The sequence below is a fragment of the Calonectris borealis genome, chromosome 1 (genome assembly GCF_964195595.1).
Source record: "Calonectris borealis chromosome 1, bCalBor7.hap1.2, whole genome shotgun sequence".
Lineage (NCBI taxonomy): Eukaryota > Metazoa > Chordata > Aves > Procellariiformes > Procellariidae > Calonectris > Calonectris borealis.
The window spans coordinates 162673094-162699507 of NC_134312.1; the positions used below are offsets into that span (position 1 = coordinate 162673094).

The window sequence follows — 26414 nt, forward strand, 5'->3', positions numbered from 1 at the left end:
AGATTTGGGTCTGTAGGAGGACATGAGATGCATTCTTTCCAACTTTTCAGTTGTATGAAGTAAGCATAGGATGGTACCAAATACTCTTATCTGTGCTTAAAAGAAAAACTCCAGAATAATTTGCATTGAATCTTTGTGGTAGAAATACACGCACACGTATATATGCATGCAATATTTGCAATGTATGCAATAAGCTGAAACTTATGTATATATGTCTTTTTTTCCTCCCCTTAGATGATATCAGTAGAAAGAGTAATGGAATACACAGAACTTGAAAAAGAAGCTCCTTGGGAGACCAACAAGCATCCACCACCTGAATGGCCAAGCCAAGGAATGATAGCGTTTGAAAATGTTAACTTCACTTACAGTCTAGATGGACCTTTGGTGTTAAGACATTTGTCTGTTTTAATTAAACCAAAAGAAAAGGTATGTATATGGCTGTCTTTGGCCATTCACAGAAATTAAGCAAAGATGATAAGTTGACAAGAAGCTGTGTGATAAAAACACGTTATAAAATATATGGATGTTAGGAAATTAGTAAGTGTTCTTTTGAAAAATAAGCCATAGTCATATTTAATAGCAAAAGTTAAAGCCTGTTTATTTCCTGTATATGTAGCATAAATGTGTTTGGGAATATGACATTTCTGTCTGTCAAAACAAAGGGTTAAATGCATTTGATAATTTTATGATAAAATTTGGGTTTCATCAGAAAGTGGCAGACATTCAAAATACAGACTAAGCCCAAAATGTTTGTTCAAATCCAAAGCAAATGGAGCTGCATTAGGAAATTGGGGATTCAGTAGTGGGAACATAAATGGAACGAAGGGTGTCAACACACAAGGTGAGCAGAGACAGTTGAAAATAAGGAATGTACACACTCTTGCACAGAGCCCCAAATGGAAGAGAGAAGAAAGAAATACAAATCAGTTGCATAAGTTAAGAATTGGGGATTTTATTTCAGTTCCTTTCGGCTATCAATCCAATTAACTGTTGCCATTAATTAGATTGGTAGCCAAAAGAAACATAGAAATAAAATTCTTCCTCCTCTGCAAATTTGACTCTTCCTCCTCAATTTTGACACCATCCCAGTTGAAAGAGTGCTGCAGGGAAGGTCTCCCCCCAAGACAAAATTAAATTGGAGCCCTGCAGTGTCAATTCATGGTTTGCTACATTTCAAATGCACATGTACTTTTTTGATTAGGATATCTTCCCTAGAAGGCTGGTTCAACTCTCTGCAATCATTGCCCTGGCCTCATTTGTAACATGCTTTTCCATTCAGTCCCAAACCTGTCTCATTGCTCAAGTGGACCTTTTTAATAACGTGCATGTTACCAGAATTCAACCCAACTTTGCTGCATGGAGATGATCTCATGGAATTAGGTATGGGTGAGTTAAAAATGGTCTTTAAGAAGAAGAGCAAAAGGGATGTTTATCTACTCTACTTTTCTTGCCTATGGGCCATCTCTTTAGCTGTTACATATCACTCCAGTGTAATAGCAGACAAGATGATTTACATTTTTTAGTGAGAGACAGAAATAAAATAAAATAAAAAACGGAAGCAAGAGATATTAACAGTGTATGACTCAGTCCTTGGTGGGGGCAGGAGGGGGACGAATGACTGGGGGTATTTATTTTTGCTGAGTGGTTATGCTGTGGTTTTGTCATCCTGAAGTGAATTTGCCCAGCTTGAAACTATTGCCAAGAACTTCGTGTTTGTTTTCTATGATGTTTTGCACAATACTGCAGCAGACTGCCACTGTGTAAAATAAATCTCCCAAGCATCTGTGCTCCTTATATTGGTTTTAATTATGGAGAAGCGTCTCTTCAGAACCAGGTTTCCAGATCCGCTAGGGATTTTGCCCATGTGGCTGTCAGTGAGAGCTCTTATGCCTGTTCAGGCCCCTCGCTCATACAGACTTCTGGTGGCTGCAGTGCCACTGGCAGAATGAACGGGTTTAAACTTCTGCCATGCTTGTAGTTTTTCTTGTAGCCACCCCAGCACCTAGTTTGGGAAGCTGTAGGTACAGTAAGAATGGAGGAGGTGATTACTTAGCAGATCACTCGTGGGTTAGGGTCTCTTTTGATCTGCTTGTCTCAGTGTTCGCGATTTCCCTAGTCAAAGCAGGCTAGGAAGGATCCTCTTTTTTAACCTTCTTTGCTAAGGTGGCATAGTCTGCCAGAGGCAGACCAGGGAATGCTCAGGTCAGGAGCTCTGCCAGCAGCTGGCTGCGATTAACCTCTTCAGTTACTACAGCTGCAGCAGGAGAAGGTCAGCATGTGCAGCCTTGGGTTTGAAACACCACTACCTTTGTTTTAGGGTGCTTATGAATGCTTATTGACTAATATATTGTTAAATGCACCTTGTCCTGACAGATCCTAAGTCTGAGGGTATGGGTACATGAAAAAGTTAGGAGGGTGAGGGTCTAGATTTATGGCATGGCAGCTGTTCGCGTAAATACTCTCACAGCGTAGCACGGAAGGGAGGTTGCCTGAGGGATAACAAAGACATGGGCAGTTTCAGTGGAGTAGCTGACATGCTGTAAATCTCACTCTCGTTTTTTGTGCAGCTCGACTTTGAAGTACGAGTGACGCTTGAGTAACGATGAGCCCAGCGTAGCAGGTGTACTCCTGTGTATGCACATGGCTTACATCGGGCGGCAAAATCCTGGCCGTGTGATTCCTGTTAGGTGGCTGGGACTTCCATTTGCAGACCATTGCTGTATTTGCACTGGCTATGAACGTGGGCCTCTGAAGAAAACAATGTATTAAAAAATAAATAGATGTGTGTACTGAGAGCTGTTTCAAATTCATGTCAATTTTCAGCAGCCTGTAGTCAGTCAGACCAAAAATACAAATAGATTCCTCTAAATACTGAAGAGCATAGTCCTTTCATTTGATGCCAAGCTGAAAGTGGGATTTTGACAATATGCAGAGCAGCTGCATTTTTATTTTAAGTATCAATGTATTTTTAATGTTTTTTCTTTATATCCTCACTACAATACTTTATATCACTGACATTTACAGAGAAACAATTGAACTTCTGTTTTCACAACTCTGGGTGTCTGTGTTCTCCATTTAGCATTTTCTTTCCGAGCTATAGTGTAACTATTCAGAACTATTCTTCCTTTGTTTCACTGATATAATTTAGAATACTAGGCATTTTATCATTTATTGTAACAGATTTGCTTAAATTAGGCTGTATCTTTAATAATAAGTGCTGTATAAATGTTAATTAGTTTATATACAGTAGTACAATAATGAATTGTTGGATGAAATTGTTGAATCGGAAGACAGAAGTAGAAAATACCTTTTAGATTATGCAGCGTAAGTTGCTCCTTGCAGTATACTTTTTTAGTGTTTTGTGTATTTTTGATCAAATGTGGGCACTGCTGCTTTGTCTGAGCTTAGTGTCTCTGACTGTTAGAAAGTTTCTCCTTGCTCTTCGATGTAATGTTTCCTGTGCTTAATTTCATTCCAGCAGTCATTACTGCATACATCTGAGTCTCAGGCAGTGGGTAATTGCCCTCTGGTGTCTGTACGTATACTCGTGAAGGTTTTCATGTTTCTTCCTCCCTTCTGCACCCCAATCACTTTGTCAGGCTATATTGTACATGTTTAATCCTCAGAAATCCTTCCTCATCAAATCAGTATCTCCAACCTATATTAATTTTATGTTGCACTTCTCTGAACTCTTTCCAGTGTGTTGATTTCTTTCTGGAAATGTAGCGATTAGAACTGAGTGCAGGAAATAACAAATCCTGCCAGATCAGATCTGTGTAGAGGGTTACTCCCATCACCTTCTCTGGTATAATTGATTACTGTACATTGTTTTCTCTAAGAATCCTTTACCTGAAGACAACATATTAAAAAAAAAAGAGTTTGCTGTTCAAGGTAGTATTTAATCACCACTAATTATATGTCTCCTCTCATTTATTAGTGGGCCTACTTTCTCCCAACTGTTGGTTTCATATGAAATATTTGTAGGTCTTAACTCCTTGTCACTAAACTTAGCACTCCCATATTTTGCGTTTTCTTTACCTCTTTTTTCTGAAAGCATTATTTTTTCACATTGTATACAGCTTCTGATTTTTATTTGGGAACATATAGAAGCCTGAATCACTGTGATTTTATTATTCATTGTTTCTCCTGTTTGGAAAGGAATTGCAGCTTGCTTACATGGCCTTGTAGTTTCAATACTTGTGTCCTCTCTGTTGGAGCTGGCTGAAGCATGAATACAGTTTATAATCCTGCTAGTTTTGGCTTTATTTTGGCTACTTTGACTACTTTGAGGTACTTCACCTTAACCATGCTAACCAAAATCAGTCTTAATTATTTAAAATGGGAATACTGCTCATACAGTGCTTTATGGGAGTCCTTTTTTGGATTGAGAAGTAGGTGCATGCCTGAAATGATTTGCCTAACATCACCCAGCAAACCAGGTTTAGTATAAAAATTAGCAGCCTTCAATCACATTACTCTATACACCAAGCCACTTTATCTTGTTTACACAACAAAACAGCACACATTAAGGGAAAATCTTTCACCTTTGCATATGATTCAAGAAATTGTTGGGTATCCAAATGTCACCTGAATCGAAACTGATTTGGGGGGAGGTTTTTTCCTCTCGAAAAACTGTTAATTATAAAGAAGTTTTATTTCGTGTTTGTTCTACTATAAATCCTGTGATGTTGTAAAACTGTTGCTTGACATATTAATTTATCCTGAAAAGCTTACGGTTTAATTGTACAAGCTTGGCTTGCTCTGTAGGTTGGAATAGTGGGAAGAACCGGAGCTGGGAAAAGCTCTCTGATAGCAGCCCTCTTTCGCTTGGCGGAACCCGAAGGAAGAATTTGGATTGATAAGTACTTGACATCAGAGCTAGGGCTCCATGACTTGCGAAAGAAAATTTCAATTATACCTCAGGTAAGAGATTGACTTGGTCTGCTATAAACATTTTCAATGTAATGCTGTAGTATTTAAAATGCTTTGCAGGGATACGTTCCCCCTGCACCCCTGTATGCAGTAGACATAGAAAGTTTAGCGAGGCGTTATTCTTACTTGACTTACAAGGACTTGATTATTTTAAGATAAACAGAATCAGCTTTGGGGACTGGAGCGTTTTCTTCCTAGTTTTGTCTCCTATCTATCCCTCTGGAGTACTTGTGAGTAGGTGTTAGCAGTATGCTGTCCTCCTATAGTCTGGGAAAGAGCAGAGAAAATCTGACAGGAATATACCAAGCTTCAGCAGTTCTCTGAAGTCACTTGATGCGTTGGCAGCAATTCCTGCCTCATGCGTTGCCTGAAGCTTCCTTAGTAAGGGACTTTGAGGGACCACTTTCACCTCTCTAGTCACCCCTGTACAAACTGGCTGAGGCTAGATCTAGAAAGAGCAAACGTGCCAACTAGAAATGAGCTACCAGCCTCTCCACTATTTGGAGAAGGTTGGACAGGAGGAGAGCAGAGGAATGGACAAAAGAGTGGGTCGTTATGATGCATAGACAAAAAATTGGTGAGCTTTAGAAGCTGAATGCAGGAAAGGCTGCAATGCAGGAAAAAAACTAAAATGGTGTTGGGTATAGCCTCATCTCTGGTGCTGCAGCAGAAGAAAGGATGTTCCAAGAAGTTCAGTAAGTCACAGGTCTTCTCTTCTAAGGTCTTACTTTCAAATGAGACGTTGAATCAGAGAAGGGTTATGTGTAACCCCAAAACTTCCTGAAGGCAGAGCCTGTGCAGGTTACCATGTTTCATGAGAGCTTTGATCTCTTCCATGATCACTTGCTCTCCACTGGAGAGGGAGGAAGAGGGAAAAGCTCATATGCTGCAAATGCAATATCATGTTTTTGGCAAATAATTTGTCTGGGATGTTCTAGCAGGTAGATAGAACAGTAAGCTGGAAACCAGAGGAATTTGTTTGCTATGTTTAGCTTTAATTCTCAGATCTCTGTATTTTATTACAGAAGCTGTATTTGGAATCCTTACACCATCTTTGTATGTGAATGTTTGCTAGCCTGTTGGCAGGATGGCATTCAGTGTGTATTACTTTCTTTAAATTGAAAATCTGATAAAAATGGTAATGAACAGTGGTTCTAAGCCTCTCTTGATTACCTGCTTTTTTTTTTCCTTTCCCAAGAATAGGAGTCAGAGAAAAGAAGCAGGTACGCTATTATCAAAAAAAAAACCAAAAAAAAAGAGGTACTCCCCCAGCAATTGGATTGTTGCCTAATGCAGGATGTCTTTTCTTTCTACATACTGAAGGCTTTGTTATTGCACAGCGGAGGTACTCACTGGAACTAGTCATCTTTTGTGTGTAAAGAGGCCTTTATGTGGATTTAAGTTCTATTTTTTTGTTTGTGTGCAGCATTCTTTTCTCCTGAAAGTAGATGATCATCAGTTCATTCAAGGTCTACAACTTTTTGAAAGCCTTGCCTGTAGCTATTGCAGGTGATTTCTACGTTTGGAAGAATTCAACCCAGTTGAATAAAATAGAATATACTGAGACAGGAAAACTGCTGTTCAAGTACAGTTTCTATACGTTGAGTGATGCAGATGCTCAAAGTTCACTGCATTTAATTATACATGTGTTTTTTTCATACATTGGTCTATTGACATGGTTGTAAAACTATTTTAATCCAGTTGAATTCTGTGACTTTTATCAAGTTCCTATGATAGGGTTTTCATCATGGTCCCAAAGGGTTTTAAGTGTCCAAAGGCTAGCAAATAGGATTTCTTTTCCACCTAAGGGAAGACGTGTTTCCACTAAAAACTATGAAGTGGTGGTAGTAAGAAGAGGAGGATGGTTTGGAATAAGGTTTACACTATAGTAAACTGAGTAATAGGCATTGTCTTGAACTGCGTTAATAGTAGTGTCAATAATAGAAATAGTAATGTAACATCAGGTAGTTATTTTGCAGCAAATATCTTCATAATTATGTGGGAAGCTAAGAAACCAGAGGGATAGATGCTTATTAAAATTATAGCGTAAAACATGCTAAACAGAACCATTCCTAGAGAGTGATGAGGCAAGACTGAAGTTTTCTTATATGTAAGTTTAAATACCTACCTGGAGAAATAAAAATGTGCTTAGGCTTCTAATTGCTTGCTTGGATGGAGCTGTGTGGAGGTTGTGTTTGTAAATCTTTTCTATGCAAATGTTGTCTGCCTCCTTGACTGCAAGCATTTTTACAACAATTATTTACAGGTTTGTCTTATTACTTTCCTCTCATAAACCAGTCTATTTTAAATAATAATCTGTGTCAGAAATGATAATTAAAAAATATCCTTATCTTCTGTTGCAGTACGTGTCTGTTGTTAGGACTTTCATAATAGTTACGAACACTTTATAAATTCAGCCTCTTATTTTGCCAACCTATAAAAATGAATGGAAAAGGAAAATAAATGTAACAATACCTTCAAAACACACCAAATGGTGTATTAAAATATGTACTGTTAAACAAATTACTTTCTAGGTGTTTTTGAAGAAAAATATTCTTTAACCTGTTAATGTGGTTTTTTTAATCCTTTTGTTCATTCAACAGGTTTTTAGTGACATGTTGCTAATGCAACAGATACTTTCAAATAATTGGCACGTTATGTCAAGAAATGCATACGTTCTTTTACATTGCTTGTGGCGTGTTCTGTTTTTGTTAATCCTTTTATACCGCTTAGAGTGGTTTAGAAATGAAGACACAAAAAAAGGGTTAAGGTCTAAATTCTGTTCTGATTTGCTGCAGCCCTTTGGAGCTGGGCATCACTAGGGTTAGATGGGGCATGAGTCATGACAGAGGTTAATCTCGGAGTAAGCTGAAGTTATCCAATGTAAGTTACACTTTATTTCCTAGGGGAGAAAAAAAGAAAACGTTTTGCATAAGGTTTCTCCAGTTTAAAGAAGACTGACAACATGATGAATGGTCTCCATTTATGATTAGCACTATTACAGCTTTTGACTTGTTGTTGTTGTCTTTGTGTGGTATTAAGAGGAGTTTAGTCCTAAAGTCGTGTCAGTGCATGACTCTCAGGTCTGGCAACTCACATTAGTGAGTACTGATCTGTTGCTTAAGGAGTTCTGGACCAAAAGTCATCTTCCCGCTTCTCAAACACTACATTTTCCAGTGTGAATTGATTTGTGCCAGTTTGATTAATGATCTGTTATTGGTCTGACTGGGAACTGAAGTAGAACAAAACTTGCTTCGACTACATTGGTACCTGAACGGGGGAAGGTTCTGATTTGACTCCCTGGTGTATTTTGAGTTAGAGCTTTGCCTAGCAGTGCTCCAGTTCCAGGTTTGCTTTGATGCTGTGGCAGTATAGATTAACTTCTATGTGTATAGGTTTAAACACTGTGTTGAAATGGTGAAAGCTGTTCCTCTTAGGCTCTGGTGGTAAAATTGAAGGGCTTTTATGATATGAAATGAAAAAAAATCCTACAACCAAATAGAGAACGAAAACCAGAAAGGCATTGTGAGCTCTTTGATTCCTCTCTGGTTTATGTACTTCAAAAACAAATTTTCAAAACTGCCCAAACGTAATTTAGGAGTGTGAGCGCATTGACAGTGGTGGTTGCTGGTTTTCATTAACAATAGCAGGAGGATAGCAATGATTTCATGCAATCATGTATAGCTTGTGGCATCAAAACAATGGCATGTAAATGCCCATTTGAGTACCGACATAACTGTGTACAGCAATTTGCAAACAGACCTGTCCTGTTTGGTAAATTACCTTCATACAGACTGGTTGAACACTTGCCACCCCCCCGCCCCCCTTAAGCATGCTGTTGTGAAATACTCCTTTGCATTTCATAAAAGATAGCTTGTTGTTGGATATTTCTGTGCTATTGTTGATATAGGTTAGTTCTGATTATTATTAAATTACCTATTGCAATATAAAACCTGTGTTTATAATGGAATGCTAATTTTACTGGGTTTTAGGAGCCTGTTTTATTCACTGGAACTATGAGGAAAAACTTAGATCCTTTCAATGAATACACCGATGAAGAGCTGTGGAATGCCTTGGAAGAGGTGACTTATTAAATCTAATAATGTACATGTGATATTTACAAGCCAAATAACACTACAGTGCTTGTGTGCGTTAGGTTTTAGATGTTTTCATCAGGTTTGATAAGAGCATAGCTGTTGATGGAAAGAGGTAGACCGTTGCATGCGCGTTTGTATATGTGTGTGTTCGTGCATGTGTGTGTAGACATGTATATTGTTATATAAGTCTTTTATGAAAAAATTATCCTTTGGGATGATGCTTTGGTTACCTTTTGATTCATATCTTAGTTTTAATGAACATTAATAGATTCTTAACAATGTGCTTTAATGTTTTTAGAATCCTAATAACTGACACACTGTGTAATCCAACTTGGCACTTACTCATTTTGTGTCAGAATATAAAAGGTAGACCTTGCATACTTATTGTTGTGTCATCAGATACACAGTAGCTGATTTAAGAGAGTTACTCATCCTACAATATGTTGACATGTCAACAGGTGCAACTGAAGGAGGTTGTGGAAGATCTACCTAATAAAATGGAGACGCAGCTGGCAGAATCTGGGGCTAATTTTAGCGTTGGTCAGAGACAGCTGGTGTGTCTTGCCAGAGCAGTTCTAAAAAAAAATCGGATCCTTATCATTGATGAAGCAACAGCAAATGTGGACCCAAGGTAAAAACAAAACCTGTCATGTTGAGATGAGCTGTTTTTTCTTCTAATATGATCATTTGTACTGCAGAGATGAACTTAAATGCTTTGTATTTCTTGTAGTTTGTATTGCTATTTTATGTTTTTGATGATAGCATTATAATTGTCTATTCAAAATGGGGCGGTTGAGCTTTGGCTTCAGAGCAGTTGATATAAACTAAGCGCTCAAAATATCCTGAATTTCAGTGCATTCCATAGAGTAGGGAAATTAATATTAAAAGTTTATTTGTGCTGCAGCCATAGACAAGAAGACAAGAACCTCCTTGGAAATGCACATCAGTAACATCAGAATAGCCATGAAACAAGTTGAGTTCTGTTGATTTCTGGAAGAAATGTCTCTTGGCAATAAATACATAAAAATTAATAAAATTAACTAATCTCCCCCCAAAAAAATCCAAAGCTAGAAAGGTGAAAAATGGCTATATGCAAAACTGGATACTTCTGATTATGAGCTATCCCTTCAGATGGCTCAGATGCCGGTGTAATAAGTTACAGATAAAATAGGGGTCGGGGGGAAGGTAAGCTGTCCTAAACATCACAGGAATTGCAAAACAGATTTGGAGATGTTTAAAGCTACAGGAAGGACTCATTTATCATTCATTATTTTGTCTTGTATAACTTAGGCCGGCAGAACTTTCCTGAATTCATTCCTGTTTGAACTAGAGTGTACTTCTAGAAGAACATCCAACCTCAATAGAAAAAAAATTCAATGACAACCCTTGTTAAATTGTTCCAATAGCTAAGTACCCCCACTGTTAATTTTTGAAACATTTGAAACGCTGGTGGAAATATTTTGGAAACAATACTGCAAACGTACTGCATCAATTAGTCTGAGCTGAATATATAGTTCCAACAAACTATGGCTTGAGGGAGAACTCAAAGTCCAAAGAGGACAATAACACAGCAAGTCCCTCAAACAGATGCATTAAGGATTTTCTATGTCATCTGGGCGTGACTCATTTTTATAACATCTTCTTGGGGGAGAAGTGGTGCCACTAGGGTAGCTTTGCAGTTCAGCTGCCAGTGTATTTCTAAAACCTTTAGAGAAGTGCATTCCCTTCCCAGAGGTTCTCTTTTTTTTTCTTTTTTTTTTTTTCTTTTTTGATTATTAGTTTATTTTTGGCTGAGCTCTGATAGATGAACTATGATTAATCGTAGCTGGAAATTTAATACCATCTTACTCATCCTCCCTATTTTGGCATCTCACATGTGTGTGTTCTCAACTTACACTATCCATATAATTGATCTTGATTAATGTGTGCTGCAATATATATTATAATAAGGTAAATGTTTGTTTGTATCAACTCTAGGCATAACAATACAAATAATAACTTGGAACTTCTTCTTTGAATTCAGTTTGCATTACAGTCATTATTACCTTTTCCTTAATGTGTTGCTATAACTAGAGCCGAGTATTTTTCAGCTGTGCAATCTGATAGGACGCTCATCAGGAAATGCTGATGTGGGTTGCTTAACTGAGCAGTTAAGGAGGCATTTTTGGCATGTAAGGAAAACCTCCTCTTCTTCTGATGCACAGCCCCCATACCTGGCATCCTTGTCTCTAGCCTGGCGGCAAGCACACATCGCATCAAGCACCTGGGATAGGAAACCGTGGGGAGCTGCCGCCGGCTCTGAAGATATTATTTCTTTTTTTGTTTTTCTGGCTCTTGATCTCCTTGCCTCAACCACTGCTGCAACCGTGCCCCTGCTCCAGTTCAACCTGGAAGCAAATGTGAGGAGGCAGGGCTTGGGAGTGGGAGGAGGAGAAGGCAGGGTGAGGTGGCATGAGGCAGTGGATGCAACGGCGGGGTGAGAGGCGCGCAGTGTGCCTTCCCCAGGGCTGAGGGACTCCCCACCGTGTTTCTCCAGCTCAGCTAGGCCATTCTTGTCTGCTGCTGAGTGAAGCTGAGCAAAGGACTGAAGGGAAGGAGTTTGGAGTGCACCTTTCTCCCTCCTTCCTACATCTTCCATATGTACCCTTATTATTCCCCTTGCTCCTTATTGCTGCCAGCTGCTCTGCATGCTGCAGGGGTGTCAGCGCTGTCGTGAGGGAGAGGAGGAGCTTGCCGTAAAGAAGGGTTGCCCTAAGTCAGACTGCTTGCATGTTTTACATGATGACTGACAGATGTTTAATTTGATTTTATCATCTTGGTCCTGACGCTGGCATTCTTACTCCAACGAATGGAATCATTTTATAGCAGTTGAACCGTTCTGGAAAGTTGTATGAAATCTGGAGCGGAAGAGCTGAAAATCTTTCTGTAGTCACTTTGGTGATATATTGAAACAAAATCCTTAGTAACTGAGACTTTTTTAAAATATCGAGTAGGTTGAGCTTACTAAGCTTTCTGCACACTGACTACAGTATTATGCATTAACTTGTATTCTTACTGATTATAGAGGAGAAAACTTTTTGGGACCAGCCTACTGCCACATTTTTACATTGGTTGTTCATTGAGTCTGGTAAAAACAGCATTGCTTATAGTTCAGTTCAGTAGCCGGCTTAACCTTGTAAGGTTTAACCTTTCGTTATATCTATCTGCTATCTCTTTTGGAGAAATTATCCAAAGCCACTCAGGAATTGTGTAGTGTGAGATACGCTCTCAGGACAATCCCAGGAGGACATTAGACTGAAGATAATGACTTATCCAGTGTTCCTTTCAGCAGCTTTGTTGCTGCTCATTCAGGTCGTTTTTATTCTTGCTCTTTAGATAGTTGGTTTTGTTTTTTTTTTACACAGTCAACTAATTCAGGTTGCACCAGATCTTGGCTTGCTGTGAAACTTGGTGTTAGATCCTCAACCCGCAGTGCCAGTGGGACAGCTATACCACCATTTTGTGTTTTCTTATTGTACTGTTCCTTGTGAATGGAGAGTATCGTGGTTCCCATTTTCATATAATCAGATTAGGGTTGGGCTTTTGTCATCCATCAGCCCTGGTTTGGTATTCAGGTTGCGTCTTTGGTTTCTAATGTGCCTGAAAGATGATGGGGTTTGATCCACTGAGGTGGGTGATGGAATCAGTCGGCACCTGCCTGGCGACTTTCTCATTGTGGGTGGGTGCCACTGAAAAAAGGGCAGAAGTGCTGCTTCCTTTGGCACTTTTCTAGAGGATAGATGGCTCTAATTGGCATGTGGTATAGTCTCTGCACTCTGTCAGCATGTAATTCTGTACACAGATCTTTTCATAGTCTTTTTTATTTTCTTGCCTTTCCTACCTTCTTCCCAAGATTCTTCTGGAGGTTACTGATGATGCTTCTGCCTGCCACCCCAAAAATTGTACTCCAAGAGCTACTGTGAACCTTAGAGAGAATCTGGTCAAGTCCCTATCAGTGGACATGGCTGCATGAGATTTCATTCTGTGATATTTGAAGGTGGAGCTATTAGGTCTGTTTCTGATTACTTTGTAGTCTCATTTTAGAACATTTGTCACACCCACAGTATGACCAGCAGTTTCTCATTAGGGATAAGCTTGTATTCAAGAAATACCTGTTTAAGATAATAGTTTGATAGTATCTATCTAAGAATGAGAAATGGTTTCTATTGTAAATGTAGGAAGAGGTGGTGCTGTAAGGAATGCATGTAATAAAGGAAGATATAATGAATGCAGAGGACAGGGATGTTCAAGGATGAGGCATTCTTCTCAGATAACAGTAGGAATAACCTGAGAGTTACAAATCATTTTGAGCCCTTTAAAACCTTGTTTTCAAAATTCCTGAGCAAGCTATGATTCTCTGTTCTTCTTAGTGGCTCTGCAGGAAACCTCACCTTCAGCTTGACTATAAGGAAAGAAAAAGGCTTTCTTTACGTTATTCTAGGGAGTACTGAACTGTTTGTTTCTGTTTCGCTATCTCTAACCATTGCAGAGAACACATCCCACTGTCTATATAAGCCTCTTCCCTACTGAGTGTTTTCATTTATGGCCCTGTTTTTTTTCTTTTGATAGTAAGAGTAGTCAGGTCATTGAGGCATTGCTGAGAAGATAGCAAAAAAAGATACAGGCATTAACACTGGGGTGAAAACGCTGGTATTGTTGTGATGTTGGGCATTAATGGTGAACAACTTCCTTTTCTTAAGGAGACTGTTAACACACAGGGCTAAAGAGCCTGGCTCTGTCCTGACTTCCCCTCCCGTCTCTTTCCTTGATTGCGTACTGGCCTTGGTTCAAAAGCAGGAGTTGAGGAACACCTGCTTCCCACCATGTTCTTTAGCTTCTTTTAGGAAGTAGGAGCAGAAGGACCAAGCCTTCTCAGACTGCGGCCCAGAACCTGGTTCTCTTAAGCTCATGACAGAGCTTAAATGTTTCTGTCCCCAGATGAAGGTGACAGTCAGCATGCATCGGAACTCTTACTTAACTGTTTATGTCTTCCTTCTCTCTGATGATTCGTCCTGTCATCAGCAGGGATCTGTCTATTCCTTTGTCATGCTGGTTCTTAAACTTAGTATCCGAAGTTATGTTCAGTCCTTCAGAGCATGAGCTTGTGCTTTCTACTGTGGAAGCTTAATGGTTATTCCATTCCTCTAAGTCATCCTGTTCTTCCAAAGTTGTCTTTGTCCACTTTTTATTGTTAGTGCCTCCTGACATGGTCGCGTCAGAACAATTCTTTTTGCTTCATTTATAAAGTGATACCGAATATTTATCATGTGCAGACAGATTCAATGTAGAGTACTACTTCTGTCTAAAAAATAATAGTTTGTCAGAAGAAGACATGTGTTGCAGGAATCTTTGTTGTATTTTATTTGATTTTCCAGTTACTTCTAACAATTTGAAGAATTAAGGCTTTGCAAGCAACTGGTTGAAGTCAAGATGGCTGCCTAAATATACCAGTTTATCCAGATACTTCCTTTTTCTTGTTTTAACCCTATCTACAGCATTTATTATTCTCCATTATATGTAGAAGTACAATTTCATGTTTTAATAGAAATCCTGGAAATGAGACCCATGCCTTCAAGGGCCTGACTTCTAGGCTGGAGCTTTCTTGGTCCAACTAACCCCGGTATATTTTGAGTTCTTTGTGTCTTCCTTCTTGGATGAGAGTTTTAGTTTCTGTACCTTTTACTCCATTTTCGCCACTCATCGTTTTTTTGAAGGCTGATGGGTAATATGTGAGTATTCACATAGCCTGGCTTTGTGCCCAGGTTGGAAGCCAAGGCTTCTTGTGCAATGTGGGCTGTCAGGTGCCTCTAGAGGGCATTCATCACCTGATGGCTGCCTAATTCAGGTGCTCGGATTCACCTTCCAGCCATGCCTTTCCCCTTTCATTGACTAAAGAGAGGACTATATAGATTTCCACATTTAAGCCTGACTGGTATGCTCTAAGTTAGGTGGTGTCAATGCTTCTCTTGTACAGTTATTTACTTGAATAATCTCCAGTTTTATGAGCATTGCACCTCTTTTGCCTTAATGCTTGTTTATACAGCTAAAGAACATTTTAGTGTCTTATGTATCTTTCGGTATAATTTCATTTCCTTTTCACGGTTCTCAGCTTTATTTGTGACAGTTATCACTTTGACCCTGTGCTTCAGTGTCTGTGCTGTAGCTTCACTTTCATTCTTTACAAGTCTTATGATTTCCTCCTGATATCCTTTTCTTAGGTGGTTAATTCATATAATAGGTTGAGGCTCTTAATTTGAAGGCTTTTATGCCTTTCCTTGGGTTGTGCATTCCAATTAACACTTTTGATTTACAGAATATGCTAAGTTTTCCTTTTTCTGTATTCATGTTCTTGAGCTACTCCAGTCCTAGTTTAGTTTACCAACTACCTCCTTTATTTAATCCCCTTTTGCAGTTGAAATCAAGAACCTTAGTTGTAGGCTGTCTTGTGTTTGTTCTTCAGTTGTTTTGCACTGAAGGATATTTACTTTCACCAACTTTTCTTCACTACTTGCACAAACTAAAGCTTGAAAGAAAATAACAATGACTTTTTTTTGGTGTAGAAATCTGTAGGAATATCTAACTCTACAGAATTTTCCTTTCTGTAATCAAAGCCTGAGAAATTAGTTTCCTGAAATGAAACCTATTGCTCTACTTGCAAGAAGAAACTCTTTTCTCCTCAAGTATTAGGGGATAGATTTTGGAGTATGTTTCATGATATGCCTCCAAGTCATCTAATATAATGAGAGGAAGAAGCACTGTAATGACTTCATAAGCATATTTCCTGCTATACAGTCATGTTTGATGAAGTCATAAAACCTACCTGCCATTCAGTTACCCATGCAAATATCTTATTTTTGTCTGCATTGCTCTTGCTGTGTTTCAGAACAGATGAGTTCATTCAAAAGACGATCCGTGAAAAGTTTGCTCACTGCACAGTGCTGACCATTGCACACCGCTTGAATACCATTATTGACAGTGACAGGATTATGGTAAGACAGTTAACTGCTTGAAATTCTTCTTTTTTTTTTTTCCCCTGAAGAATAATGTTATTGGCACAGGAGTATCAAGAAGGATTACAGAGCCCTGGGAGCGGCAGTAAGGGGCTCTGGAGCACAGGTACTTTTTTCATCAATCCTCCTGGTCAAAGGGAAGGTGTTTGAAAGGGCCAGTCAAATCCGGCAAATGAACAGATGGTTATGGGAACAGTAACCAGTAACCCCTGGGGGCCATAGCCAGGTGTTCGGCTACTTAGACCATGGGACTCGCTTTGAGAAACCTGGTCTACCAGGGGCTGATGGGGTCCATCTGTCAGAGAAGGGGAAGAGCATCATCGGTCATAGGCTTGCAAAGCTGGTGAAGAGGGCTTTAAACTAAAGTTGCCAGGGGAGGGGAACCTCAATCCATCCTAGTTTGATGCCAGTGCCAGCACTAGATGCCCAGAACCTGGAGGTCAGCAGGAGAGCACCTGAAGAGCAGCACAAAGGAATTCCAGCCACTCCAGCCAGTAAGTCAGCTTCATCGGGGGCCCAACTCAAATGCCCCTACGCAAACACACGTAGCATGGGGAATAAACAAGAGAAGTTAGAGACGTGCGCATGCCTGCAGGGCTATGATCTTATTGGCATCACGGAGACATGGTGGGATGGCTCCTATGATTGGAATGTTGGAATGAAAGGATACAGGCTTTTTAAGAAGAGCGGGCAGGGGAGACGAGGAGGGGGTGTCGTCCTCTGTGTCAATGACGAGCTGGAGTGCATGGAGCCCCGCCTGGGGATGGATGAGGAGCTGATCAAGAGCTTATGGGTCAGGATTAAAGGGAGGGCAGGGACAGGTGTGACATTATAGTGGGGATCTGCTACAGGCCACCCGACCAGGAAGACCGAGTGGTTGAGGATCTCTATAGACAGATAGGAGCAGCCTCATGTTCACAAGCCCTGGTCCTCATGGGGGGAGTCCAACCACCCCAATATCTGTTGGAGGGACAACATGGCATGGCGTAAGCAATCCGGGAGGTTCCTGGAATGGGTTGGTGATAACTTCCTTCTCCAAGTGGTAGAGGAGCCAATGAGGAGAGGTGCTATGCTGGACCTTGTTCTCACCAACAAGGAGGGGCTGGTGGGGAATGTGAAGCTCAAGGGCAGCCTTGGCTGCAGTGACCATGAAATGGTGGAGTTCAAGATCCTTAGCGCATCAAGGAGAGCGCACAGCAAGCTCACTACCCTGGACTTCAGGAGAGCAGACTTTGGCCTCTTCAGGGATCTGCTTGGTAGGGTGCCATGGGATAAAGCCCTGGAGGGAAGAGGGGCCCAAAAAAGCTGCTTAATATTCAAGGATCACCTCCTCCAAGCTCAGGAGCCATGCATCCCAACGAAGAGGAAGTCAGGCAAAAACACCAGGCGGCCTGCATGGATGAAAAAGGAGCTCCTGGACACACTCAAACACAACAAGGAAGCCTACAGAGGGTGGAAGCAAGGACAGGTAGCCTGGGAGGAATACAGAGAAATTGTCTGAGCAGCCAGGGATCAGGTTAGGAAAGCTAGAGCCTTGATAGAATTAAATCTGGCCAGGGATGTCAAGGGCAACGAGAAAAGCTTCTATAGGTACATCAGGGATAAAAGGAAGACTAGGGAAAATGTGGGCCCTCTCCGGAATGAAATGGGAGACCTGCTTACCCAGGATATGGAGAAGGCTGAGGTACTCAACGACTTTTTTGCCTCAGTCTTCACCAGCAAGTGCTCAAGCCACACTGCCCAAGCCGCAGAAGGCAAAGGCGGGGACTGGGAGAATGAAGAACTGCCCACTGTAGCAGAAGATCAGGTTCGAGGCCATCTAAGGAACCTAAAGGTGCGCAAGTCCGTGGGACCTGATGAGATGCATCTGTGGGTCCTGAGGGAACTGGCAGATGAAGTTGCTAAGCCACTATCCATCATATTTGAGAAGTTGTGGCAGTCCGGTGAAATTCCCATGGACTAGAAAAGGGGAAACATAACCCCCATTTTTAAAAAGGGAAAAAAAGGAAGACTCGGGGAACTCCAGGCCAGTCAGTCTCACCTCTGTGCCTGGCAAGATCATGGAGCAGATCCTCCTGGAAACTATGCTAAGGCACATGGCAAATAAGGAGGTGATTGGTGACAGCCAACATGGCTTCACTAAGGGCAAATCGTGCCTGACAAATTTGGTGGCCTTCTATGACGGGGTTACAGCAGTGGTGGATAAGGAAACAGCAACTGAGGTCATCTACCTGGACTTGTGCAAAGCATTTGACACTGTCCCGCATGACATTCTTATCTCTAAATTGGAGAGACATGGATTTGACGGATGGACCACTTGGTGGATAAGGAATTGGCTGGATGGTCGCACTCAAAGAGTTGTGGTCAACGGCTCGATGTCCAAGTGGAGGCCAGTGATGAGTGGCATTCCTCAGGGGTTGGTGTTGGGACTGGCGCTGTTTAACATCTCTGTCAGCGACATGGACAGTGGGATTGAGTGCAGCCTCAGCAAGACTGCAGACGACACCAAGCTGTGTGGTGCGATCGACACGCTGGAGGGAAGGGATGCCATCCAGAGGGACCTTGGCAAGCTTGAGAGGTGGGCCCATGCAAACCTCATGAAGTTCAACAAGGCCAAGTGCAAGGTCCTGCAGATGGGCCGGGGCAATCCCGAGCACAAATACAGGCTGGGCGGAGAATGGATTGAGAGCAGCCCTGAGGAGAAGGACTTGGGGGTATTGGTTGATAAGAAGCTCAACATGACCCGGCAATGTGTGCTTGCAGCCCAGAAAGCCAACTGTATCCTGGGCTGCATCAAAAGAAGTGTGACTGGCAGGACGAGGGAGATGATTCTCCCCCTCTACTCCGCTATCGTGAGACCCCCACCTGGAGTACTGTGTTCAGCTCTGGGGCCCCCAACATAAGAAGGACATGGACCTGTTGGAGCAAGTCCAGAGGAGGGCCACGAAGATGGAGGGCCACCTCTCCTATGAAGACAGGCTGAGAGAGTTGGAGTTGTTCAGCGTGCAGAAGAGAAGGCTCCGGGGAGACCTTATAGCAGCTTTCCAGTACCTGAAGGGGGCCTACAAGAAAGCTGGAGAGGGACTTTTTACAAGGGCATGTAGTGATAGGACAAAGGGTAATGGCTTTAAACTGAAAGGGGGTAGATTTAGATTAGATATAAGGAAGAAATTCTTCACTATGAGGGTGGTGAGGCACTGGAACAGGTTGCCCAGAGAAGTTGTGGATGCCCCATCCCTGGAAGTGTTCAAGGCCAGGTTGGATGGGGCTTTGAGCAACCTGGTCTAGTGGAAGGTGTCCCTGCCCGTGGCAGGGGGGTTGGAAGTAGATGATCTTTAAGGCCCCGTCCAACCCAAACCATTCTGTGATTCTATGATTCTATGACTCTTTCTTCTTAATTTTGATCCAAAAGTGGGCAGAGGTTTAAGTCGTTATCCTAGTTAACCTAGTTATCCTAGTTACTGTGGCAACTCATAAAACTGTAGAAGTAATGACCTGAAAAGACTTCTTACATTGTCTGACCCTGTGGTTTCCAACCTGCGAGGCATGAACCCATTGCAGGTGAGGCGCAGCAGCAAACCTGAGCAAATAAACTCTGCCAGCGCTAGAAGCCTGTGAAGACACACCCAAGAGGCTCTGGACAGAGTCAGCTGCATTTGGTCAGGTTTATTAATTCAGTCTCGGTGGGCTGAGGGAGGCAGTGACAATAGTTAGTGGTGCGGGATGTGTGAGGAGGAAGTGGTGGAGGTTCTGGGGCAGGAGACATGGAGGTAAGGAGGCAGCAGCTGCCCTGGGGCAAGGGTGGTGGTGGGAGAAGTGGAACTAGACTGGTGAGGTAATGAACATGGCCAGCTTTCTAAAGCAAGGTTCAAACAGAAAAGACGAAGCACTACCAATCCGGCGGCCTCTGCCATCTTTGTTCCCAACAGAGCACTGTGCCACTGTGAAATACCCTCTCTGCCATCTTCTCTGCCCCACGGTGCACTGCACACACATAGGAATTAGGAAATACTGGCTGGTTATTTTCATAAAGGTACTGGTCTTCCCTCGGCTCTCAGGAAATCGGGCTGGTTTGTGTCCTTGAAATGATGTGCAGCCTGCAGTTTTGCAATTTTCTGCAGTAGGAACAGGAGCCCTTTGCAAACATTTTCTTCACAGCCAGTTAATGAAGTAACTGACATAGTGGGTAAACCGTGTTCGTGAGTGGAACTCAAATTTAACTGGGCTTCAAGCAGAAATTACCCTTCACCTCTCAGTGGTAACCTTAAAAAAAATACTTTCTTCAACTTTTGTTTTGTGAAAACGAAGCATGTTAATTCTTTCCATGTTTTTTTTACTGGATGCTCAAAACATTTTAAAATCTGTGATTGAGTTACAATGGTTGCCTGAAGTACACAAAAGGGAACAATTGGATCTACTGAGGTGAGTGGTGTTCTAAGGAGTAGAATAGATTGTGAACTGAGTGATTATAGTTTACTTACAAAGAGAGAAACCAGCAGAACTGCCATAAGTAGTCATATAATTGCAAGCATTTAACATATAATAAATAAATATTTTCTTCACTGGTGAATACCTCCCCACAGGTCTAATGGATATGTTGGTGTTTTCTACAACTAAAGTGAACAAAAGATTTGTGAGGAAACAACTGTGACCTAATTAATAGCTGTGTGTGTTTGTTAGCTATCCAAAGGGATTTCTGTGGGTTTTGGTTCATTAACTACCATTAACATGTTATGCACAGAATGCTCTTTCCGCGAAGATGTTTTCTTAGTTTTACCTTTAATATCATGTAGTTGTAATGAAAACTAGATGTTTTATTTACTTTTTTGCCAAAAATCATTGGAACAAAGCATAGAAATTGCCCTTCTCCCCAAACTGCTCAGTATTGTTACCAACTATATAGCTACTCTACTGCATTCTTAGAGTCTGTACATTATTCTTAACCTTATGTTGTTTCAGTTTAGCCACTATTAAGATTCCTAGTTTCCTCAAAGTCCATTTATGTTCATACATTGTCTCATATAATCTTTTTTGAATGCCTTTGACTTCTTTAGAGTATTAAGGAACAGATTTGCAAGAAGATGTGCCTTTGAGTCGGCAGTCATTAGTGACTCTTAAATATTTTTCATCTTTTTACATTGCTCAATTTTGATCTTCTTACAGATTTCTGTAATTTTTTGGGGAGAGAGGAGAGTGAGAAGCATAGGACAGAAAAAAGAAGGAAACTGACATGTGACCCCTTAACAAACCAGTTTTCTTGACATCCTTATTCAGTTATTGATTCTATTTGTAGACAAATCAGAACTATGATCGCATGTTTAGAATTATCAGAGTTATGGCAGGTGTGCTTTTGTTATACTTTTAATTACTTGGTTTACTCAGGCATGTAACTCCTAGTGGGAATATAGCAGAATTTTGGAAGAATAAGAAAAACGTGTGTTAAAAATGCGAAGAAAAAGAATATCACTCTAGAAGACTAACTATTAATGAGTTCCGTTAACAATAAAAACAGCATTCATGCAAAATTAACCCTTTACTTAAATATCACAAAAATTGAGAAGACTCAGCCTAAAGAAAGCTTTCAGTGTATTTTAAAATTTGGTAAATAATGTGCTTTAATAATTCACAAATTTAACTTGATGCAGATTCTTTTTTCAGAATAAAAATGCACAAACTAAAGTGCATTGTTCTTCTATTACCCGGTATTATTAAAAACCCTGGTTTTGTTTCTCCTTTAACTGAGACCTTTAGGTGCAATAATGCCTTCATTTATAAGCCATCCCAAATCTCTGTTGTTTACTATCATGGTAAGTTTGTCAGAAAATGAGGGAAGGAGAACAAAGATGGAACCTCGTAGTTGGAATATTGACAATTATCTTTTGACAAATAAGGAGTAAAGTTATTTTTCAAACAAATTTTGAGCAAACTTGTTCAATTCTTTTAACTCAATCGCAAAAGTCCAAGCCCATTCCTGAGCAAGTATACATAACCTGAACATAAACTAGGGTTTCCCTCCCGTCCCATTGAACCAGATTGAAAGGAACCTCAGGAGGTCTCTAGCCTAACTTGCTCAAAGCAGGGTCAGCAGTAATTTCGGATCAGGTTGCTCGGGGCTTTTTCCAGTTGGGTCTTGAAAACCTTGAAAGATGGAGATTCCACAATCTCTCTGGGCAACCTGCCCCAATGCTCAGTTATCTGCCATGAAATCTTTTTCCTTATATCCAGTTGAAGCCTCCCTTCAGTTTATGGCAATTGTTTCTTGTTTTCCCACTGTGTATCTCTCTAAAGAGCCTGCTTCTGTCTTCTCAGTAACTTCCTTGTAGGTATGGGAAGATTGCTGTTAAGTCCCCTGAAGCCATCTGTTCTCCAGGGTGAACAAGGCTGCTCTGTCAGCCTCTCCTTATAGGTCAAGTGCTCCAGTCCACTGACCACCCTGGTGACCCTATTTCGAACTTGCTCCAATTTACCCTCATCTTTCTTGTTCTGAGGGGTCAAAACTGGTCACCATATTCCAGATCTGATCTGATGAGCATTGAATGAAGCAATTCCCTTGATCTGCGCTCCTGTTGATACCCATGGCACACTGCTTGACTCCTGTTTAGCTTACTGAACACTAGCACCCCACCTCCTTTTCAGCTGATGCCCAGGCAGTTCACTACCCAACTGGTACTGATGCAGGGGGTCAGTCCATTCCAGATTCAGGACTTTGCATCTGTCATTGTTGAGTGTCATGAAGTTCATGCTGATCTATTCCTTTAGCCTGTCTAAATCTAAATAGCTTTGAACGTCAACCCTGTCTTAAGCATATTGACTGCAGTCTCCAGTTTGGCCTTGTCCACAAGCTTTTGATTTAATTCAATTTAATTGCTGGTTAAAGCAGAACTTTCCAAAACGAAAATGTTCACCTTTAGGGTTAATCCAAACATTCAAAAAAAAAATTAGAACAGAAAATAATTTTGAGAAAGTTATGAGAAAATGTCAAGTTGGATGAGTATGGAAATAGGAACTGAACGTGAACTGTTGCATGTCTGCTCACACCCATCGTAATAACCGGTTCTATTTTAGAAGAGAAGAAAAGCCTACTGGAAGAGGAAAAAAAGGAAGAACAGAATACATTTTATACAACTGTAGACAAATCTGGCCTCAGGAGTTGTTTTAATTCTCGTTTGTTCCATTCCCAAAACCATACCTCTGGTTTCATAATCCAGGTCACGCCTTAAGAGTATTTCCATTATATCTATCTTAGTGATAAACACATTTTATCAGAACTTCAAACGCTTAAAATCATTGAGGGAAGAGCTGTATTGTGTAACGTGATACTCTCTAACCTAATCACCTCAATGAGTAATACTACATTGCACTTGCATAGGACCTTTCATCTGGAAATTGTAACGCTCTTTACAAACATTAATTAATTAAACTTCAAACACCTGGGTGAGATAGGGAAGTATCCATACAATCTTTGGAACCAAAGTTGGAAAGACTTGTTAAGTCAGACCATCAAATAATACTACCATAAAATTATAATCCAGCGGTTTTCAAACTCTTTCTTTTTTTCTTTTCTTCCCTCTGTGCTGCTCCAGAGTCTCATAGGACATTTTCTCATTCCTTTTTCTTGTTTAGTTTGAGAACCCAATTGTACCTCCTCCCGTCAGGTGCTAGCAGTACCCGTTTCAGCTCTTTGGCACAGGCAGCCACCCTCCTCCCTGGCAGAAGGGGAGGATGGGATAAATGCTGCCGTTGCCTCTTCTGTGATGGCAAATCCTGGCAGAAGCTCAGCTCAGGCTTGCTCCACTGGCCCCTCATTCCACATAGCTTCCCCACCACCACAACAGCTGCTTCCCCGTCCTGTCCTCACCTTAGAGGGCGAGGGCCTTTTACGTAAATTGCATCTGCAGCTCACCAAACCCCGCCAGGAGCAGCCTGGGGCAGCCAAGAGGCACCACTCCCAAGACTTCCAGTGGGATCTCGTAAAATCCCCATCACCCACTCCTCCCCCTCCTCTCTGCTTCCTTCTCCAAGTTGAGAAATACTTTTTAGAAACTGTGTTTTTACACTGGGAAAACAGAAGCATACAGAAATTGAGGCTTACCCAGGGACCTAGTGGATCAGTAGCAAATTAAGTATATGCATCTGGCAAGAGCCTGGTGCAGTTGTTTGCTGTATATGCTATGCCGTGGTCTCTCTATAGGAAAGCCAGAGAGTAGTCAAAACTTGTGCATTTTCCAATGAGAAGGATGTTTCTCCACAGAGACTTTTCATATCAGTGCAATACTTCTTTGAAATGGAAACTCTTTATGCAAGCAGAACTTGATCTAGTAATTAAAAACTGTCATTCAAATAGGAAGTTTTTGATGAAGAGAATCATGGGAAGAGATTTGATTTATTTATGGGAAAACCTGTTGTGGTTACATTCTGAAATGACTAATATTCGGGGTAACAATACAATGTGCTTTACAGCCAGACTTGAGTTGTTTTTTTGGTCAATACGAAATGACTTCCCACGTCTTTCTGGTAAGCCTCCCTCATTCAGTTGTTCTCATTTTTCTGATGTTACGTTTACCGTGGTGGAACATCTGGGCCTCATAAATCAGGCACCGTGTTTCATGCAGACATTTCATGTAGACATTTAACCTCAGCAGGGCAATTAGTCCACCAAGAGTAGGTGTAAACATCTTGAAAGCAAAGGGGAAACTCTGGAGAGAGATCCAGGCAGTTTGCATGGTGAAGAGGAGTCACCTACAGCTAGACAGAAAATGCTGTGCAGTAGACAAGGTCTGAGCGCTTGCCTCTCTCTGGAGTTCTGGTATCTGACGCAGTATCGCACATTAGTATCCTTCATCCATCCAGTTGGAGATGAGGCAGTGGTGTAAATAGACACCTAAGCGAACATGATAGTGATGGCAATGCTGCCCTTCCTTAGCATGGGGATGACAGCATTCTTCTAGGAAGAGCAGAAGTCTGTGCTCTACATTGTCCTCTGTCTGAGGAGGTCTGGACGCAATGCTGCCCATTCCCAGGAAGGTGCCATACCCACCAGTGTACACAGGGCAGTCAGGATAAGGCCAGTTTCCACCCTTCCTTTTGAAGCATTGTGCTGCCAGAAATGCAAGAGTCATGGAGCTAGAGGGAGAGTAAGCATGAGGAAGTCTGAATCTGCAGCCCAGTGAGAAGCAGAGCTCTTGAAGGAGTGGGGAAGGCCCAGCTGCCCTACTGATACCTTCACGTGAGCTTTCGCTGCAGTGGCCCAGCTTCAGATGGAGATGTGGAGAACGTAGGAAGGTAGTGGTGGTACACTTAAGTTAGTAGTACTGAGTTAAAGCCATAAGCTGTGGTCTATTGGCTCTTCTTTTGGTGGCTTTTTTGCCACTTATTTAAATATCACTGCTGGAAAATGAATGTGTTTTACAGTAAATCTTAGACATTCTGTTTAGGGGGGTTATGTAAGTCACAAGATACAGAAATGTGCAGTCCTAGTTGTAGAACAGTTCTTTGTGAAAACTTGCATGTTGCTGTTAGTCTCGACTCTCTCATCTTAAGTATGTATGGGAGTAGGGCTGTTTCTTTGGTGGAGAGCTACCTGCTGTCAGATACAGGCCCTCAAGTGCATAAGATGTCTGAGGGGTCAATTGGCAAGACCATAAATTTTCCTGGAGCCTGGGATGGTAAAACATGAAACTTTGTGAAAAGTAGAAGTAATTAGGGCAACATTCAGAGCTGTTGTTCAATCCTTCAAAATTCTGAAGTAGGAGAACTGCAAGGGTATAAAATGGGTATTTTTTTTGTTCTGTAACACAGAGCTGAAAGGTTTTTTGACCTTATATTAGCCCAGTATCTGGAGTGTTGGTGAAACATTATTGGATATTATACTTGTGCTTTTGAAAAGAATACAAAGGGAGCTTAATGTATTGTAGTAGCTTGAATGAAAGCCAAATTTTCGAAACTAGGGATCAAGTCTCCGAAGATACTTAGGTACCTAATTCTTCGTAGAAACCTTAAAGTACCTTGTGGATCTGAATCCAGGAATCCACAGTAAAGTTGCCACATTCGTATTTGTGCACCTGCTGTCATTACTCAAAAGGAACAAACACTAATAAAACTCCTTTTTTAAGTAAGCCTCTGTCTTGAAAATATGGACTAAGGAATATTAGAACTAAATTTATTATTTTTTATTCAACAGCTGTGCTGTGGGACTAAAGTCTCTTGGGTAAAGAAATGTGAAGATGAGAATATGAAGGATAGTCACAGAAGGGGACCTGCATGGAGCAGAAGATAGAAATTACTGGTGATAGGTGAGATGCCTTGCAGAGGGCAGGTGAAAGAATACTTGGTCTCA

At 41.1% G+C, this 26414-nt stretch overlaps 1 protein-coding gene across 2 annotated transcripts in view; it reads left to right on the forward strand.

The window, feature by feature from the left end:
- Positions 1-26414, forward strand: part of ABCC4 (ATP binding cassette subfamily C member 4 (PEL blood group)) — a 157880-nt gene that overhangs the window by 113921 nt on the left and 17545 nt on the right. For both annotated transcript variants that reach the window (XM_075138376.1, XM_075138387.1), the window contains 5 exons: positions 235-426; positions 4768-4923; positions 8925-9014; positions 9488-9660; positions 15952-16057. In XM_075138376.1, the coding sequence (XP_074994477.1) occupies positions 235-426; positions 4768-4923; positions 8925-9014; positions 9488-9660; positions 15952-16057 (717 nt within the window). The remainder of the gene's footprint in view (positions 1-234; positions 427-4767; positions 4924-8924; positions 9015-9487; positions 9661-15951; positions 16058-26414) is intronic.